The sequence below is a fragment of the Artibeus jamaicensis genome, unplaced genomic scaffold (genome assembly GCF_021234435.1).
Source record: "Artibeus jamaicensis isolate MK-2021 breed Jamaican fruit bat unplaced genomic scaffold, CSHL_Jam_final contig_3152, whole genome shotgun sequence".
In the NCBI taxonomy this organism is placed as follows: domain Eukaryota; kingdom Metazoa; phylum Chordata; class Mammalia; order Chiroptera; family Phyllostomidae; genus Artibeus; species Artibeus jamaicensis.
This window is the reverse complement of record NW_026521729.1, coordinates 6,296,958-6,315,200: the sequence shown is the minus strand read 5'-3', so window position 1 is coordinate 6,315,200 and position 18,243 is coordinate 6,296,958. Positions and strand designations below refer to the sequence as shown.

The following is an 18,243-nucleotide window of genomic DNA, read 5'->3' as shown; positions in this document are numbered from 1 at the left end:
CGGGGGCGGGGGGCACCCGATGCGTTCCCAGGACAGCAGCCGCAAAGGGGTCCCGGGGCTGCCTGCTGTCCGAGCAGACTAGGGCCCGGGAGGGGCCGAGTTCCCAAGCGCCGGGCTGCCTGGCCCCTAAACCAGAGACCCCTCCCCCCACCACTGCTCCTCCACCTCCTGCCACCCCGCCCTCCTCGGCTCCTCTCCCAGGACCTACACCAAACCAGCAACTCCACGGGCAGACCCCAGGAGGGACCCAGAGGCCTCCAGCCCCCACCGCCCCTCCTGGAAATCCCTGCCCCTCCCCACCCCACCAGCCCTGGACCCAGCCCTGGCTGGACAAGGGCTGCTTTCTGGGCTGGGCCTCTGATGGGCTGTGGGAGCCTCCTGGCCTCCTTTAGCCATCTGTCACATGGGGGTGGGGACACAGGTCCGGTGCCAGGCACTGGGGACACAGCAGTGACCGAGACTGGCAGGGGCTCTGCTCACAGCCGCCAGCCCAGGAGGGGCCATCCCCTGAGCCCTCCGTGGTGACCTTCACGGGGCTGTGCTGAGACAGGCAGAGTGGTTTGGGGAGGGAGGAGTGTCACTGGGGCCCCTGGGACAGGACTGGGAACCAGCGGCCCCCCTTTCCCAGAACCAGCCCCACCGAGCTGATTCAGGGCCCGGAGAAGACTCACCATGAGGCCCAGGCTCTGTCACAGAAACCAAGTGGCTGGACCAGTCCGGGGTCCTCCCAGCTCGGCAAGAAGGCCCCCCCAGAAGGACTCCCCCTGCATCCCTCAGCCCCTTCAAAGCACCAATCACAAAGGCTTCCAGCTTCCAGCTCCTCTCACAGCCCCCCCATCAGTCTGGACTCAAGTGTCCCCTCCCAGTGGCCCTGACTGGAGAGTTCCCTGCCACCACTTCCGGCCTCCCCTGGGGCAATTCCCCAGGGATTGTGTCACTGACTCAGGTCCTTACAGAGGCCCCCGGCTCCCTCCGGAATCACCTGCCTGTTCAGCACCACGAACAGTGCCCGGCACAAAGTAGGTGCTCAGCAAACGTGCAGGGGCAGAACAAAGGAATGAATGAACTGATGGGTAACCGTGGCAAACCGTCCACACTGGAACCCAAAACCAAACGCAGACAAGAAGACTCCCCGCTTTTCTGAAAGTTTGCACGACGCCACTGGGCTGTTACGAAATTAGCACCCGCTTTTTAAGACAAGGGCCTGCTTTCAAAAACTGAAAGAAATCTGAAGAGGGTTTTTGCTGTTTTAAAAAGGAAAGTGAAAACAGCATCCAATGCTTCACAGAGGCAGCGGCACCCCAGCTGCGAGAGCAGCCACCAAGCTCCTTCCAGGGGGCCATGCTCAGCATCTCTGCATCGAGCCCGTAGCTTTGAACTTGTCCGTGAGCATCTGGGCCGTACTGCGACCCATTCTGTGCCTCGGTGAGCGAGAGCGTCCTAAGGGGCCAGGAAAGCCTGTGAGAACCTGCACCAGTGTTAGTGTAGAACTGGACGTGGTCACACTGAGTGTGTTTGGTGGGATTCAGTGGGTTTTGTCTGGGTCCTGGGAACGTTCTCTGTTGCTTTCACGTACACTCATGGGAACTGCTCCCTCGCTTCCTGCCATCTCAGCTTAGGAGAGTTTCACAGGAAGGCTCTACCCTGCGGTGGTGGGATGGTGGGATGGTGGGGTGCTGGGCTGTCGGGGACCCCGGACTAACGGGGAACCGGGAGGACCATCTCCAAGACAGGCCCATGTCCGCACCCAAGAGGCTGAGAAGCCCGGAGAGCTTCACAAACTTTTGACTCTGCATCAGGCAGTGTCTGCCAAACGTGCTTGGCCCCAGGAAGCATTTTTGTGTCCTTTTGGTGGGACAGCAACTAAATCCTGGAATACGGTTTGGGAAACTGTGGCTGGACAGGCAGCCAACAACCTGAGAATGGAGAGCGGCCTCGCTTCTGTCTTTCTGCGGGGCCGGGCACAGCACCGTGCTTGGCCCATGGTAGATGCTACAAAAGCATCCAAATGAACGGGGATGAAGGAAACACATGAGCAAAGCACCCCCCGCCCACGAGCCTTTCCTCTGCCCCTGCGCGGATGGGTTGGACCATGTGAGCACCGGTGTTTGTACACACACCAATCACACACGGCACAGATGTACACACACACCGCAGGCACACATACAGACTCACATGTCAGCCACAGTTGCACAGACACACGCACACCCATGTACCCGCAACAGGCACAGGCAGGCACACACTATGCACCCCTCATTCGGGGGCACTCGCCCTCCCACAAGCCCCCTTCCCGTGCCCTTTAAACAGGGCAGCTGTCCTTGGGGAGGGAGGACAATGGCCATGGAGGAAGCTGAAGCCTCATCCACAAGCTGGCACCTCCAAGAGGGTAGGGTGGCCCAGTGAGTGACAAGGTGAAAGCTAAGTTTTTCCCCACCCACTTCTGCCGGCCCTCACTCATGTGTGGGAGGGAGGGGGAGGGGCGAAGCTAGGCTGCTGTGGAGCGTGACTCCAACCCAACCCCCGTGGGCATTTCGGCCTCACAAAGCACTGTCTTGCCGCCTGAGATTCTGCCCTCACACCTCTCTTGGGGGCAGAGCCCCCATGTCACAGAAAAGGAGGAGAAGGACATGGTGGGATAAGGGGTGGGAGCCCAGGTCTGCCGGCTCAGAGCCCCCCACACGCCAGAAGCTTCTGGGTTCCAGAGTGTTCCCAAGACACACCCTGCCCTGGGTCAGTGGCAGCGGCAGGACCCCCAGCTCCAATCCTTGCCCTGTCCTCAGGCACAGTTCTGACACAAGGTCACTGTCTGACCTTGAACATCTGAATGTCCCTCCCTGCGAAAGTCCGAGCACTCCTTCACGCAGGAAGGAGTTCAGCTGAAGATTCTCTGGGAGAAGTCCTGAGGCCCCCAATGCACGGTCAGGAGGTGGCAGGTGGCAAGGTTAAATGAGCTACTGTATTTAATAGCCCTGGCCGCTGTGGCTGGGATGCTGGACCATCATCCTGTAAACTGTAAGGTCGTGGGTTCAATTCCCAGTCAGCGCACATGCCTGGGTTGCATCTCACAGCCATCCAGGCACATATGAGAGGCAACTGATCATGTTTCTCTCCCACATCAATTTTTTTCTCCCTCTCTTCCCCCTTCCCCTCTCTCTAAAATCGATAAACATGTCCTCAGGTGAGGATAAATAAAAAGAGGTGTTCATGAATGTTAGCTGGATGGATGATGGATGGGTGGATGGATGATAGATGAATGGACAGATGGATGGAGCATGGGTGGACGATGGATGGATGATGGATGATGGATGGATGATGGATGGATGGATGATGGATGGGTGGATGGACGGATGATGGACAGGTTGATGGATGGATGGGTGGGTGGGTGGATGGATGGATGATGGTGGATGATGGACAGGTTGATGGATGGATGGGTGGATGGATAGATAATGGATGGATGATGGATGGGTGGATGGATGATAGATGAATGGACAGATGGATGGAGCATGGATGGATGATGGATGGATGATGGATGATGGATGGATGGATGATGGATGGGTGGATGGATGGATGATGGACAGGTTGATGGATGGATGGGTGGATGGATAGATAATGGATGGATAATAGATGGATGATGGATGGATGGATGGAAAAAGAGACACGACTAAATAACCAGCTGAGGGAAAGAAGTGCCCACGCGCCCACACTCCACATTCAGTGCAGTGCCCCTTTCTGAAGAAGAAATGAAAACGGTCTACAAACATAAGAAAACTGGCAACTCCACTGGTAACCAGGAGAGCACAAACTAAAGCCATAAGCTATTTCTCACCTGCCCGATTGACAAAAAGGAATAGGGGGAGACATTGAGAGAAAGAAGATGAGGAAGAGGAGGAGGAAGAAAGGGAAAAGAATACCTCCTGTGTGGGCAGGGTTCGGAGAAACCCGCCCTCACCCACGGTTACTGAAGGGCGCTCGGCACACCCTTCGTGGAGGGCAATGCGAAAACATCTGTCCAGCTTTTCACGGGACTACCCTTCGACCTAAGGATTCCACTCCTAGGAGTCTAGCCTAAGACACACAGTGACTGCCCCAACTGGGGGGGGGCTCAGTGGCTTGGGCACCCTCCCGCAAACTGAGAGGTTAGATTCCCAGTCAGGGCACATGCCTGGGTTATGGGCCCGGTCCCTGGGTAGGGGCACGTGAGAGGCAGCCAATCACTGTTCCTCTCTCACATCGATGTTTCTCTCCCTCTCTGTCTCCCTCCCTTCCCTCTCGCTAAAAATAAATAAAATATTTTTTAAAAAAAGACAACAATGTATAAATAAGGATTCTCACTGCATCACTGTTTATAACAGCAAAACCTGGAAGCAACGACATGTCCATCAGCAGAGGGCTATGAATCCACTCTGGTCGGTCTGCTCTGGAGCAGCCTGGCTACGAAACAGGTCTCCACCAGCAACACTCTGGGAGCTCCCAGACTGGGGCCCTTGGCCCCGGCCGTGCCCTTGAAGAATCCAAAAGCGGCCCCGGCTGGTGTCGTTCAGTGGATTGAGCACAGGCCTTCGAACCAAAGGATCGCAGTTCGATTCCCAGTCAGGGCACATGCTTGGGTTGCAGGCCAGTTCCCAGCAGGGGATGCACGAGAGGCAACCATACATTGAATTTCTGTTCCTCTCTCTTTCCTTTCCCCTCTACAGATAAATAAATAAAATCTTTTTAAAAAAGAATCAAAAAGCTTTAAAAAACGCCTAGGCTGGGGCCTCACCCTCGAAGATTCTGGACTGTTGGGTCTGTGGTAGGGCCCAGGTATTGCTATTTCCTTAGGTGCCTACGATGACAGTGACAGGCAGCCAGGACCGGGGACTCACCGCTGCGTGACGAGACCAGGGGACGGCGGGGTCGTCCGGCAGTCTCTGACACTGCCTCGGTTTCAGACGCTGTCCGTGAGGGTAAATAGACACGTTTCTGTGCACGCGCACCACAGACGGGGTCCGGAAGGCAGGATGACTAAGAACACTGCTTATCTCTGGCAGGGGCGGCACCACTTTGCTGGATGTGTAAATCACTTTTTAAAATCTGTGAACAGGAACGGTCCCAAAGGCAGACTGCATACACGGAGTGATGTGCCGCGCCTGTGCCCAGGGCCCCCTGACCTAGCCTGGAGTCTCGGGACTTCTCCAGCCCCTGCAGGAATCACGGGCCTCTTTGTTGTCCTTTCTGGCCGCTTAGGCAGGTATAAATAAAGGTCACGGTTGTTGACTTGGGCTCTGGAGCTGACGAGGCCTGGGCTAACCCCGGCTCTGCGACCTCCAGCCATGTGACTCTGGGCCAGGTACTCGGGAGCCTCGGTCTGTGTGCCTGGGAGACTGAGATCACCAGAGAGCCAGGGCGGAGAGCCCGTGGGAAGCGCAGGAGACAGGGCCTGGCACCAAGAGAGCCTGGTCGTGACTGTCCCTCTGAGTGTCCTCCCTGGGGACCAGGGCTGGCCATGCTGGGGGCTGTGGATGGGCACACATGGGACCTGGTCACCCAGGGCCAGCGGAGCAAACCTGCCCTGCTCTCCCCGGGTTCCCCGGAGCCACCTCCGCAGGCTTCTCGCTCTGCGAACTGGTCCCTGCAACAAGCAACTTGAAAAGACCTAACAACATCGTTCCCACCTGTAATATTTGAAAGCCGAAGCTTTTCATGTTTCCCCCTTCTTACGTGCCAGGAACTAAAACCCTGAACTGCCTAAGACAAGTAGCTACTCCAGCCAGTTCCAACCCACTTCACAGACAGGGAAACTGAGGCCCACGGAGGGAGCTGCCTTGCCGGAGACCACACAGCATGTTTCCTCCAACCTGCAACGCCCCCCAATCCTAGAGAAATCAGCTCGGAGGGGGCTTTCTCTTCCATGCTGCGTTTTCTGTCATGAGCAGGGGCCGCTGCACACACCTCATGTATCCTCCTTCCTGCAAACCTCACCTGCCCTTCCCCAACTCCCACTGCTCCTCGGGGGGCCCACTGTCCCCCAAAAATGAGGACGTCCGGAAGACTACTGGGCTGGGCTGCAGAGCCCGCTCCAGCCCCAAGAGGGTCAGCTCTGTCCTGTCTGAAGCCCCATTGGCAATGAGGCAGGATGGTGAAGTGGCTGGGGGGAGGGGGTTGTGTACATTCAGTTAAAAGTTCTGTTTTATTTCAAATTGGTACAAAAATCTCATATTGCTTGTATCATTTAAAGACAGTGTTTTACCATCTAGCACAGTGCTTGCTTGGCACAAAGCCGTCAGTGAACGGTAGCTACACTCCCAGCAGAGGGTGAGGCCGGCTCTAGCCACGCCCCCCACCCCACCCAACCCCACCCTATCCCACCCCACCCAACCCAACCCCACCGCCACCCAGAAGGACAGAAGGGCTCCAGGCACCAGGTGAGGCCGCTTTCACCTCCTGAACACCTGAAGGGAGGTGGAGAAGGTGAGGAGGGACCCTCACAGGTACCAGCGGTGAGCCCAAGTTCTGCCCAGGCCTTAAAAGTGGCCTGTGCCCCCCACCCCCATTAGCCCACCCACCCGATCGTTCTCACGCTCGCTCCTCCATTCAGGAATTCGTTTCCTCACTGAGCCGTTTGTTCACCGTTCACTCCTTCCTTCACTGGTCCATTCACGTATCCCCTCCAGTTTACAGTCACTCATTTACTTCATAAAAAAAAAAACCCTTTTGAAACACAGGGACCCAGGAGCGCAGGTGGAGGCCATGGACGAGTGAGCCCGGGGTCCCCAGAAGCCCACCAAGCAGGCTGCATCCCCTACAGAGAAATCCTTCCCCCAGAGCAAAGTCTGCCACAGGGCTGCTCTGGGGACGGAGGATTGGAGCCGCTCCCTGCGGCCCCAGGACGCAGAACCAGAACCTGCACCCCTAAGTGAGAGGAGGCAGGCTGCGGTCCCCTGGGAGGGGGAGCCCCGTCAGGTGCTCTCACATTCCGGGCGTGGACGCGGGCTGGCCAGCCGGAGGTGACCGAGGATGTACAGACACAGGCAGAGTGCGAGCAAGCTGGCCTCCGAGCTCCCTTCCTAACCCAGGATTTTCAGGTTTTTAAGAAGTTCAAGAGCGAAAAGCAAAGGTCTGAATCTTCCCATCATGGGTGCCAGGCCCCTGGCTGGCCAGGCTCCCCTCCAAAGCCACAGGGCCTCCGCAGATGCTGTCCGGGCCCTGGGGCAGGTGTGTCCCTGGTCCCCAAGGACCCCAGCAAGCTCCAGCCTCCACCCTGCGGGGCCAGGGACCTGCCCCTCTTCCCCTCCTCCCCCACCCTCGCCCTGGGGACTTTCTGGAGCTGCTGACTGTCTCTCCCCCTGCAGCCCCAGGGGGCTAGGGACATATTCTGCTTCAGAAACCAGAATGAGCTTGGCTACGTTGCTTGGCTACAAGGTCCTGCGGCCCCCAGACCAAGGGGGTACCCCCAGCCTGGATGTGGCAGCCACTGCCACCCCCCAGCCCCCCTAGCCTGCCACGCCCTGCTCTCTACCCAAGGCCAGATGACGGCCCCTGCCTTTGGGCAGGTAAAATTCAGTGCAACAGGAGTTAGGTGAACAGTGAGTTTTATTCAATTAGGATCAACAGAAGAGATAAACCCCACAGCAGGATGGGAAATGACGACAACATTGCAAAGAAGAATTCGGACCTGGGTAACAAAAGGGCAAATTTCAATGACAAGGAAAGGGGGGCCTGGCCGCTCCAAGGGGGTCCGTACAGGAGTCTGCACGCCCAGAGGTGGGCCGCAGGTCAAGGCAACCCGGGGGCCATGCGGAAAAGCTGCCCCTCACCTTTCTTCCCCACAGACAGACAGGCCCACCTGCAGTGTGTCTGGGGGGAGTGGGAGAGTCCGAGGCCACCTGGGTCCCCCCAGGGGACCTCCTCCCCCATCAGGGCCACTGGGCAAGCTCGTGTCCCACAGGTCTGTCTCCACAGGACTGTGTCCCGGAGTACATTCGAGAGGAGGACCTTGCTCGTCTTGAGAACGGTCACCTGATCACTCAACAGCTTCTGAGCACCCGGCCTGCCCGGCGCCACCCCCCCAACCCAGCCCACCAGGCCTGGCGGGGACGCATCTCTGCCCTGGCTTCAGGCATACAGGTCTCACCTCTGCCCCACAGCCAGGAGAGGCAGCCCCAGCTCTCCGGAGGGCCCCCTCGGCTCCTGGGCCGGTTTCTCAGCCCCCCCCAGAAGGACAGAGGCCTTGAGTTGCACGGCCTTCCGGGAGTGGGGTGGGCTGAGACCCCCGCCCGCCCACCACCAGCTGGGCACCGACTAGACCGTTAGCTCCCAGTGGCAATGGCCGCACCACGATTCGAATGTACTTAGGGCCACTGAACTGCACTTTTCGAAATGGCCAAGATGGCACCAATGTCGCCTATGTCCCAATTTTTACAAAGGGAAAGATATGTAGAGCTCTGCCCCCGTGACCCCCACCAGACAGCTGGGCGAGTGTGTGGGCCCTGGGCTCCGGAATCCGCAACTGCAACCAGCTCTACCCCGGGTGCAGGGGAGGAACACCCAGTGGAGCCCCCCCCCCGCCCTGCGCTCTGCACGAATCCACACTCTTCCCCCAGTCAAGGCTCACACACCTTTTCCCACTCAATGATGCCTCGACCTAGCTCCATAAACACGTCTTGGAAGAATGAGGGTTCCCAACAACCCACTAAGTTTCACGCCCGAGGAAGTGTGTGGATTTACACACTCTCCCTCTGAAAGGTAAGCTCCCCCCGGGGCTTCCTGCCCAGGGCCCAGTGCATCCCCCAGACAGGCCACCGGCTTCCACTCCTCTCTTGTCCCCAAAGCCCGGGGCCTTCGCTGACGTCAGCACCATCACCCCATTAGCTGCGAGAGGGAAACTGCTATTAAATGAGCGAGCCCATCTACACAGCCCCATTTTATATCCCAATTCAGAAGATGACACGAACATCTGCTTTCACTTCAAGACATTAATTTTCAATTATTGGAGAAAAACAGAATTAGCCCTGACAGATTGCTGAACACAGGCTCTTGTCTGGTGGTTCGCAGTAACAACTCCGGGGGCCCACAGTTAGTGTCCTCCAACGCAGTCTCCTGATGGGGCCCCGTCCCCTGGAGTCAGGGGCGGCAGCCTCCGGGCCCGGACTCTGTCCACACTCCAGGAATGGCTCATTGGCAGCCGGGTTCAGAGAACTTGAGGAATTTAGGCTTTCGTCTTTCTGGAGAAGGCAGGGATGGAAGGCGGGAAATCTGCAATATCCACCCCGACCATTTCCAGCTTCCGACCTTTCCAGTCTCCCACCTCTTTCAGGAACAAGGTGTCATGCACTTAGACAGCATACGGATCCAAGGGCGCCCCGTCCAGGCACACCTCAAGTGCCTTATTATTTGAGTTTGCCACCTGCCAAGGGAGGTGGGCTCCAGAGCTCCCTTAGGAGACCCCTGCCCACCTGCATAATGCCATCTGGGGTCTGCCCAGGCCAGGTGACTCAGTGGGTTGGGGCAGCATCCCCACATACCAAAAGGTTGTGGGTTCAATCCCCGGTCAGGGCACATACCTAGGTTTCAGATTCCATATCCCTGGTCAGGGCATGTATGGGAAGGGACTGATGGGTGTTTCTCTCTCTTTCACACACACATCAATACACACACCCTCGGGTGAGGACTAAATATACATATAAAATGCCATCCAGGACTCTTAAGTCCTAAACTCAGCAGCCCCGGCCTCTGAAACTGGAGTGCTTATAAACCCCCTATAGCACAAAGCTGCTTGCTTCGGTCCTGCCCACCCTGAACCTGGTTCAGCCCTTGGGTCAGAGTCTACAGGAAATTTTTAAAAACCCTGAATCTGCCGACCCCAAGGCCCCCAAACCTGGGGAACCACGCACTGGGTGAGAGGTCATCAGCTCTGCCACCCCCCTGGACGGGTCCTTCACGTACCCTGGCTGCCGCAGTCACTGGGTCTGTACGAGGCCCCAGACATGGGAATGAACAGAGGACTACTCCCGAGACAGTGACGGGGTGACCTCGGGACGTGACTTGTCACAACGGACACCAGAGCGTGTTTGCCTAGCTAACCAGAGGGTGGGGGTTGGAGGACACCAGAGAGAGGAAGGCGAGAGAAAACAAAGAGAGAAAACAACAACAACAACAAAGAAAAATTATATCTTTAAAGGAGAGAACGATCGGCATCGCTACTTCCGAAGTCAACTGGGTAACTGAGCTCACACGGCGTAATTGACTCCGCCGTAGAACAGCGGCCACGTAACAAAGAGAAGCTGCGTGTTTTCACAGTGCTAATCTATAACGCTGGGGGGCCCTCCGCTGTCAGCCCGGGCTGACGGTACAATAGCTTTCAAAGGGATATTACCATCATGCTTTTATTCCTGACATCAATCAAGACAAAGAGAATCCTCTCCGAGAGACATTAAAAATCAAACCTTTGGACCAGGAGATAGGTAAAACAGCACTCTCCTTGAGGCAGCCGCACCGAGCAATCAGCTAATTGGCGCTCCGTGAAAGAGGTAAAGTATTTTTATTTACTGAGTGTACATCCCCGGGTCGTGGACTGCCACCGATCCCTGCAGGTAGGCTGGGAATCCGAAGTTTCCATCAGCGATTCCCCCCACTCCGCTCCGCCAAGGGAGCGGACCGGCCGGTGGCAAAAACTTCGGCTGGGACATCACCAACCCGGGCCTCCTTAGCCCATTTGGGATGCGCACTACTCTGGTTACCCACTAACGTGTGTGTGCACAGGACACCCTTGCACGCTGAGAGGAATGTGCAGAAACTGTCGAATTCACCAACCGAGGCGTTGCGAGGGTTTCACCTTAACAGAGCCTACCAAGTGTCCCAGGTAGCCACCTATTGTAATTACCAGAGCCCTGCAGGGAAGGAAGGCACCCCAATATCAATGCAAATGCTTTCAAGACAAGAAGATAATATTCTTTAAAAACACTTGTGTACCATGGACACAGTGTATCACCGGAGGAGGGTGACTGTACCCTAACCTCGGCCAAACCAAGAATGAACTAAACACACTCATCCATCTTGGTATAAAAAAGATGGGGCCCTGCTTGGGTGGCCCCACTGGTTGGAGCACCTTCCCATCCACCTAAAGGATCCCAGGTCAGGGCGTGTACTCAGATTGCAGGCTCGATCCTCGGCTCCCGGCCCCCAGCCCCCAGCCTTGTTTCTCTCGCTTGCGCTCTCTCTCTCAAAATTGATTTTTTTTTAAAAAACACATCCTCAGGTGAGAATGAAAACAAAAACAGATAAAAATCAGCTGGCCCTCCTCCCTGGACGGTGGCAGCTGCCTGAGTGTAAGAAGTTGGTGCCTTTCACAGGCCCAGGACCAAAGACCTCAGAGATGCTAATATCTTCAAGAGCTCATTCCCTACACATTGTGCAAGCCACTGATATCACAGTCTGGTGGGGGCGGGGGGGGGGGGTCCAGCATGCCACACCCCACCTGTCTTCAGGGCTGGACCGGTCCAGGTGGCCCCAAGTCAAAGACTATTGCTGAGCAGGAGGGGAGAGAACTCCCCAGCTGGGAGGTCCCTCTGGAACTGAAAGCCGGGGTGTTTTGTGACTTTTCCCTCTCGTCCCTAACAGGCCATCTGCCAAATGCACGCAGGGAGTCCAGTCACTCAAACAGAGATGTCATTCTCCATGCACCTGCAGCAGAAAAGGATGTTTTCACTTTTCGGACATCCCTGGACACGGTCGTTTATTTTTAAACAGTATCCGCACAAGAGGTGCTGTTCATTTCACTACTAAACGGGCAGAAATGGTACATGCAGAGGGAACTGGCCCTAACACCGCCTGGAGGCAGCCTGTTCTCTGCCCCCCCACCAACCACCTCCGGCAGCCTTTTTCCGAGCGCCAGGCAGCCCATGTGCACAGCCGACATCAGTGGCTGGCTTCTTGCGTTTACACATCCAAATGAACAGTTAAGAGAAATCAATGCATCTAATTGCCAGACTATTAAATCCTACATCAGGGGAAGAATTCCACAGCCACCAGCTTAAGAGTTGGCTACCGATACAGCAATTATTGCAACTTTCATTTAGGCTGAACCGGATCCCCAGCCTTTCATCCCCAGCCAGAGCGCGGTGCTCAGAGATGCCGTACTCCGGCTTCCCTCCTCCTCCGCTAACGCGCTGTGGCGCGCCGCAGCCCTGCCAGGGCTCCCGGGCTCTGCCGAATGACTTGCCGACTGCAAAGTCACCGGCATTCTGCCCCTTTCCTTATTATTGCAGCCCAGGCACCTCACGGTTCACCGTTTAGCAGGGTCGTCTTGGTTCGACTGCTAAGTTTGTGCAAGCAAACAGGTGTAAGAGTCTCCACAGGCATAAAGGATGTTCTGGAGGGAGAGACAGGCTCCTCCAAAGCTCGGAAGGGGGACTTCATGGGGGGGGGGGGGGTCACATAGGAGGAGACGGTGCCAGGCGCCACTAACCACAGGCCAAGCTGGAGAACCTGGAAAGGATTTGTTTTGCCCTTCCTACAAGATCACGTACATTTAGCCAAACAAATCTGGACAATTTACACTTGTATGTGGTCTCAGCTGAATCAAGAAACCTGTAACCTCAGAACGCCTCTATTTATTACATCTCAATTATTTCCATGGAAACACGAGCAGCGGCAAGCTACACGGTTCCCAAGTCCCTAGACCACCAAATTTGTAAGACAGACTTTTAAGGGGCTGCTGGCCGGCAGGGGAGGGGACTGGGAGGGGGAGGGGAGCCCAGAGAAGGCACCGGGGGTAGTTTTGGATGTTGGGGCTGGGGGGGGGTGGACACAGCCTCACTGCTAATTAATATTAAGAACTGTAATTAACAGGCTGTTGCTTGATGGAGAAAATTGACAGTATTACCAATTATTCCAAAGTTTGAAGCTGAGGCTGGGAAAAGATGTATTAATTTTCTGTGTGAATGAAGAGGCGGCCGTGTGGGTGAAGGGGGACAGGTGAGCCGACCTCCAACGTTTACTCTCTGCCGAAATAACATCAGTGAGGCGGCCCCAGAACAGCCCCCAGAACGAGGCCGCAACTACCAAAGGGAACAAGTCGCCGCGTGCCACACCACACCACCTGGAAACCAGGACGGTGCAGGGAGGGGAAATCGGTCAGAAAATGTGACTTTTGTAACATGCAAGGTTGAGGGGATTGGTTGGTTGGTTTGTTTTTAATCACAAGGGTCTGAAAACCAATAAGGCTATTCTGCCCTCTACCCTACTGCCTGGGCTCTCTTCCCTATTCGCTGGGCGTCCTCCCGGGGAGCTGGGTTTTCCCAAAAAGGACAAACACCCCCAGGGACAGGTGACCCCACTCCAGAAGGGAGGTGGTGCCCATGACTGGGAAGTGAACCCAGCCGGCCCCGTGGAGGCCTGTTTCACTTTCAAAGCGGCAGTGCCTACACTTCCCAACCACACTTTCTGAGCATCCATTCCAAACCGTTACATTTCTGTCTTTCCTCTCTGCTATGGGCTTGCGCGTTTCCGAGATCAATTACAAATGAGTCGAGTGACTTTCACCACCGCAGAACGTGTGAGGGCTGGGGACATCCACAATGTCTCTGCCTTAGCGGCGACACACAGCCAAGGAGGCAACATACAATAAAACCAAATTTAAAAGGCACCCCTGTTCCTTAAGAAGCATCTTCAAGCATCTTTAAAGGTGAAGACCTGTCGTTTTAAATGCTTGGTAGGTGGCTGTCCACACTCAAGCACACACTTTTGAAAACCGCTTGAGAAGGGGGTAGGGGCGCAGTTCTTAAAAAGCAATAAATCCATCACCTGCTGCAACTCTTATCTATTCAAATTATCTTCTCTCTTAATTCTTCCCTTGATAAGTGGCCACATCTCTACCCTATTCACCCCAGTAAACTGAACAAAAAGCAAAACGGTGAGAGTCGAGAGTTGTATGTGCTTGGGGAAAATGCAAAGAACCACAGGGAGAAAGAGAGGAGGTTGGACTCTGAGGGCACAAGGGTGCTGTGTGGTTGGTATTTACACAACACTTCTCAAAAATGCCTACACCCGTCTTGCTTCCGCTTTGCTGTCTTCCCTTGCCCCTCACGCCCCGCCCCCCCCCATCACTTAGATTGAATTGTCTGCTACCCATCCACACGGGCACATTTAGAGTCACTCATTTAAAGTCACGGCAAGGTTCCTTTCACGAAAGGCTGAAGACCAATTCTTGCGTCTCTCTCGCAGATACACAAAGTAGTTTCAGAATCAGGCCCCGGCAGCTGAGGACCACCCACCCATCTGTTCACTGCAAATAGCTCTACCTTTGCTCCCTGCGTCTCACCTTCTAAAATAAAGAGGTTGGGAGGACCGGATGGATGTTAGAGCCAGGTAAGCTCTGCCTCTTCCTTTATGAAAAACCTGTGCCTAAACACAGATCGAACTCAAAAAACAGCCTGAGTTAAATAAAACTGGTCTCCCAATCAGAGACTCTGGTCCTGCATTTTCTTGGGGGGCCCCCTTTAGCCGCTCTAAAAGCAGTGAGCCAGGGAAAGAGGCAAGAAGTCAAATACAGTTGCAGACCGCACAGCCCTCCTACGCAGCCAAAGGACAAATGTCTGCCGTCTTCCTGTCCCCTTCTTAGGGTCCCTCTCTTTGGGCTTTCTTGTCCTGCATCAGAGCACCCTCTGGACCCCCAGTTCTGTGCATCAGGACAGGCTGTCCCAGACTGGCCTGCCAGAGAGAGGGGACAGAAAGTGACTTCTCTCAAGAAAACAGGGCAAAGGCAGCAGGCGGAGAGTTTGGACTGAGTTCGTGTGCTTCTAAGATGACAACGAGGGGCTCTGCCCCTGGGACTTTGGGAGAGCAAAGCTGGGTGTCCCCAAAACACAGCTGCCTAATCCAGTCCCGGCCATTCCCGCCCGGAGCCAGGCTGGCAGGAAGGGAGCGGGGCCCCAGGGCGGGCTCTCCGGCCTCCAGGAAATGAACTTTTCAGAGCAGACCTGGGGCTCGGGCCAGAGGTCATCAGGGGAGTTGAGAGAAGACAAGGGCCTCAGGACTTTTGGCTCCAGAGACTCGGCTGCTGTCACCCTCTCCGTTCTCTATCACCTCCCAGGGCCGCTGGGCACCCACCAGAGAGGCTAGAATGGGGACAAAGCAGCAGGCCAGGCCTGGTGAGGCCAGCCCGCGGGGAAAGAAGGGCAGCAGAGGGGCTCGGTCGACCATGGCCTCTCGTTGGGGCCTCGGCTCTCCAGGGACCCCTCCAGCTGGGGGCCCTCGGTGTAAATAGAAAGCCAAGCAAGGAGATTAAGGGTGTGTATGTGTGTGCGTGTGTGCCCACAAACGCACGAACTCCAGGGACCCACACTGTAGGCTGGCCTGAGTGTCCAGGGTGCAGTACGGATGCCGCGGGGACAGGTCCCAGGCGCCCTCCACTGAGGGCCGCACACGGCGGTCGCTGCGCTCCTCTGGGGGCTCGCGTCCCGCCAGCTCAGCGCAGACAATGAACTCCTGGCGGAGGCTTCGGGCCAGGTTGGCCGCGGTGGAAGAGGCAGGAAGTGTGGGGGCCCCGAGCCGGGTGTGCGGCACGGCCAGGGGGCACCCGGCGGCCGGGCCGCTTGCAAGCAACGCCCGCCGCCCCCGGCGTCCCGGAGCGACAAGGTGGGGGCCGAGGAAAGGCGGCGAGGTCCGTGGCCCAGCAAGAGCGGCCTCGGAGCTGCCGGCCTCTCCGGCGTCTGGCCTCACCGCCTCTTCCTTCCTCCGCCCGCCCGCAGCCGCCGAGATTCGCAATCCCCGCCAAGTCGGGCCCGCACCCCTTGATTGGCCACGCGGGCCCGGGGCCGGCGCGCAGGAAGCAGCGAGGCCCCTCCGCGGCGCCCCCAGGCCCGGGTCCCCGGCGGGCGGCGGCGCCGGGCCGGGGAGGGTCGGCGCGGGGAGGGTGTCCGCGGCTGGCCCCCTCCGCCGCCGCAGCCTCCGCCTCCCGCTCTCGGCCTCCGCCTCCCCCTCCGCCTCCGCCTCCGCCTCCGCCGCCGCCTCCTCCGCCTCCCTGCTCGCTCGCTCGCTCGCGCGGGTCCCCAGCCGCCCGCCCGCCCGCTCGCCGGTCCCTCCTCCCCGCTCGCTCCCTCCCTCCGCGCCCGCCCGCCGCCGGGCCTCGCCCGCTCACCTTTCACGGAGCGCGGCTTCGCCTGCTTCCGCCTGGACATGTCCGGGGCTCCCGGCGCTCCGCCGCCCTGCGCGGCCGGCTCCCCCCGCCGCCCCCAGCCGCTCCGGGCCGCCCTGCTCCCCCTTCTCCTCCGCCTGCCTCTCGGAAACTTTTTTTTTTGCAGCCGGGTCGGCGGCTGCGGGGAGCGGATCGTAGGTCCGGGGCGGCCTCCCCTGGGGGGGCGGCCCGGGCTGGCCGAGGTCGCTCGGGGGTGGGGGGAGGCCCGGGGGGCGCGCCGGGGCCCTGCCTGTTGCAATGCGGCAGCCGGGGGCTGGCGGTCCCAGCGACGGTCCCAGCGGCGCGGGGAGTCCGGAGGCCACTCGGCCGAGCCGAGTTATGCAAAAAAAAAAAAAAAAAAAGCGGCCCCCCTCCCCCTCCCCACCCCCCGCCGGCCCCCGGCCCCTGCGGCCCCCTCCCTCCCTCCCCCACCCCGCCGCCACCCGCACCCTCCTCCTCCTTCTCCTCCGCCCCTTGCCGGATTTTTGTGCAAAGTTTGCAGGCGTCCGGCCACGCAGCCCGGTGCGGAGCTCACAATGAACCCATCTGAGGAGGGGGGACGGGGCTGGAGCCGAGGGGGTCTCAGGGGGGGAGGAGACCGGGAGGCGGTCCGGAGCACGGAAGCTCAGTACCCCCCGGGGGGTGGGGAAGCCTTCAAATTATTCCCTGCCGCACACCAAAAAAAATAATAATAATAATGATAAATATTAACGGCTAAAAAAAACCTCCAAACGCCTGGTTTGGAGATTATTATGGATGGGGAGGGGGGTCCCTCAACTCAGCCTACTTGGGGGTCTCGAAATGGCCTCAGCGGCTCAGAAGCCGCAGCTCGGGGGGCCCCTGGCTCACACCCCCTTCTCTGGCTCTCCGCTCGGTCGGGCGCCGGCCCCCGGGAGGAGGAAGGGGCGCGCAGGGGCGCTCAGGCGGCGGCAGGCAGGCGCGCCCGTGCCCGGGGCATCGCTCAGCCCGTGCGCCGGGCCGCGGCTGCCTGCCCTCGGGCTGCGGCGTTCAGCGCGCGGCGCGCAGCCGATCCCCAGGCCGGTGCCGAGTGGCCGGCCTCGCTAGCTGCCTCCATGGGCCAGGGGCTTCGAGAGGGGGGAGGCGGCGGCGGAGGAGTAGGACGAGCAGGCGGCGGCTGGGCTCCCGTCCTCCCGGGCAGCGGCGGTGGCGGCTGCGCCCCGGCTCCTCCGCGCTCCAGCCGGCGCCGGCCCGCCCGCCAGCCTCCCTTGCGCTCCTGTCTTCTTTGTGGTCGCTGGCTCTCCTCCTCCCGATCCGGCTGCTGGGGCTGCACTGCAGAGACACATAATAAAGCCAGGCTTGGCTGGAAATGTAGCCGGGTCCCAGCAGGAGGATGTGAGGAGCGGAGTCCCGGCGGGGGAGCGCTCTGATCCCGTGGGGCGCCCCGCACTGCTCCGGCTCGGATCAGACGGAGAGAGGGCCAACAGCACCGAGCGATGGACAGCGCTGGAAATACAGCTCCGGCCGCCCGCAAAACCCGGACCGCGGCGGCAGCGGCGGCAGGCACGGCGCGGGCGCTGACACCGCACCGGCGCGCGGGGCGCTGACTCCGGCGCTGGCGGCAGCGGGGGCGGGAGAAGGAAACAGACTCGGGGCCCACGCGTGCTGTCAGACTCGCACAGATGCATCAGCATCACAAACTGCAAAAAGTGAGGGAAAGTTCGGGGGGGGGGGCCAAACTGAGGTGAATGCCCCAGCAATGCCACCTTCGAAAACTAAGCCTTACGAACAAGAGTTATCTGTCCCAGGACAGGCTTTTCTCTCTCGGGTTTTGCCCACGGGTTAGCCCTTGAAGACCTTCGGGACCCCATATCCACAGACTCGTAAGCCACTGGGCTCTGTCCCCCCACGCACACACCCCAAGCCCGCATTTGTAGCGTTCCTGCGTCTGCTTGCGCACTTCTTCGGACTACGAAAGACTACCAAACCCAAAACCTGACTGACGGTAGCGTTGCCTCGCCTCGCTGTGGGCGAAAGAAACGGCTCCTACTTGTCACAAAGTTTTGCCCCGGCCACCAGGGGGCGTCTTGTGTCCCTGCAGCTCTAGAACAGTTGGGGCTTCGATCTCCGAC

At 58.4% G+C, this 18,243-nt stretch overlaps 1 protein-coding gene across 2 annotated transcripts in view; it reads right to left on the bottom strand.

Moving 5' to 3' along the window:
• Positions 1-16,465, bottom strand: part of ZNF423 (zinc finger protein 423) — a 254,468-nt gene extending 238,003 nt beyond the window's left edge. For both annotated transcript variants that reach the window (XM_037141593.2, XM_037141595.2), the window contains exon 1: positions 16,118-16,465. In XM_037141593.2, the coding sequence (XP_036997488.2) occupies positions 16,118-16,157 (40 nt within the window). In that variant the 5' untranslated portion in view covers positions 16,158-16,465. The remainder of the gene's footprint in view (positions 1-16,117) is intronic.
• Positions 16,466-18,243: the final 1,778 nt, after the last annotated feature.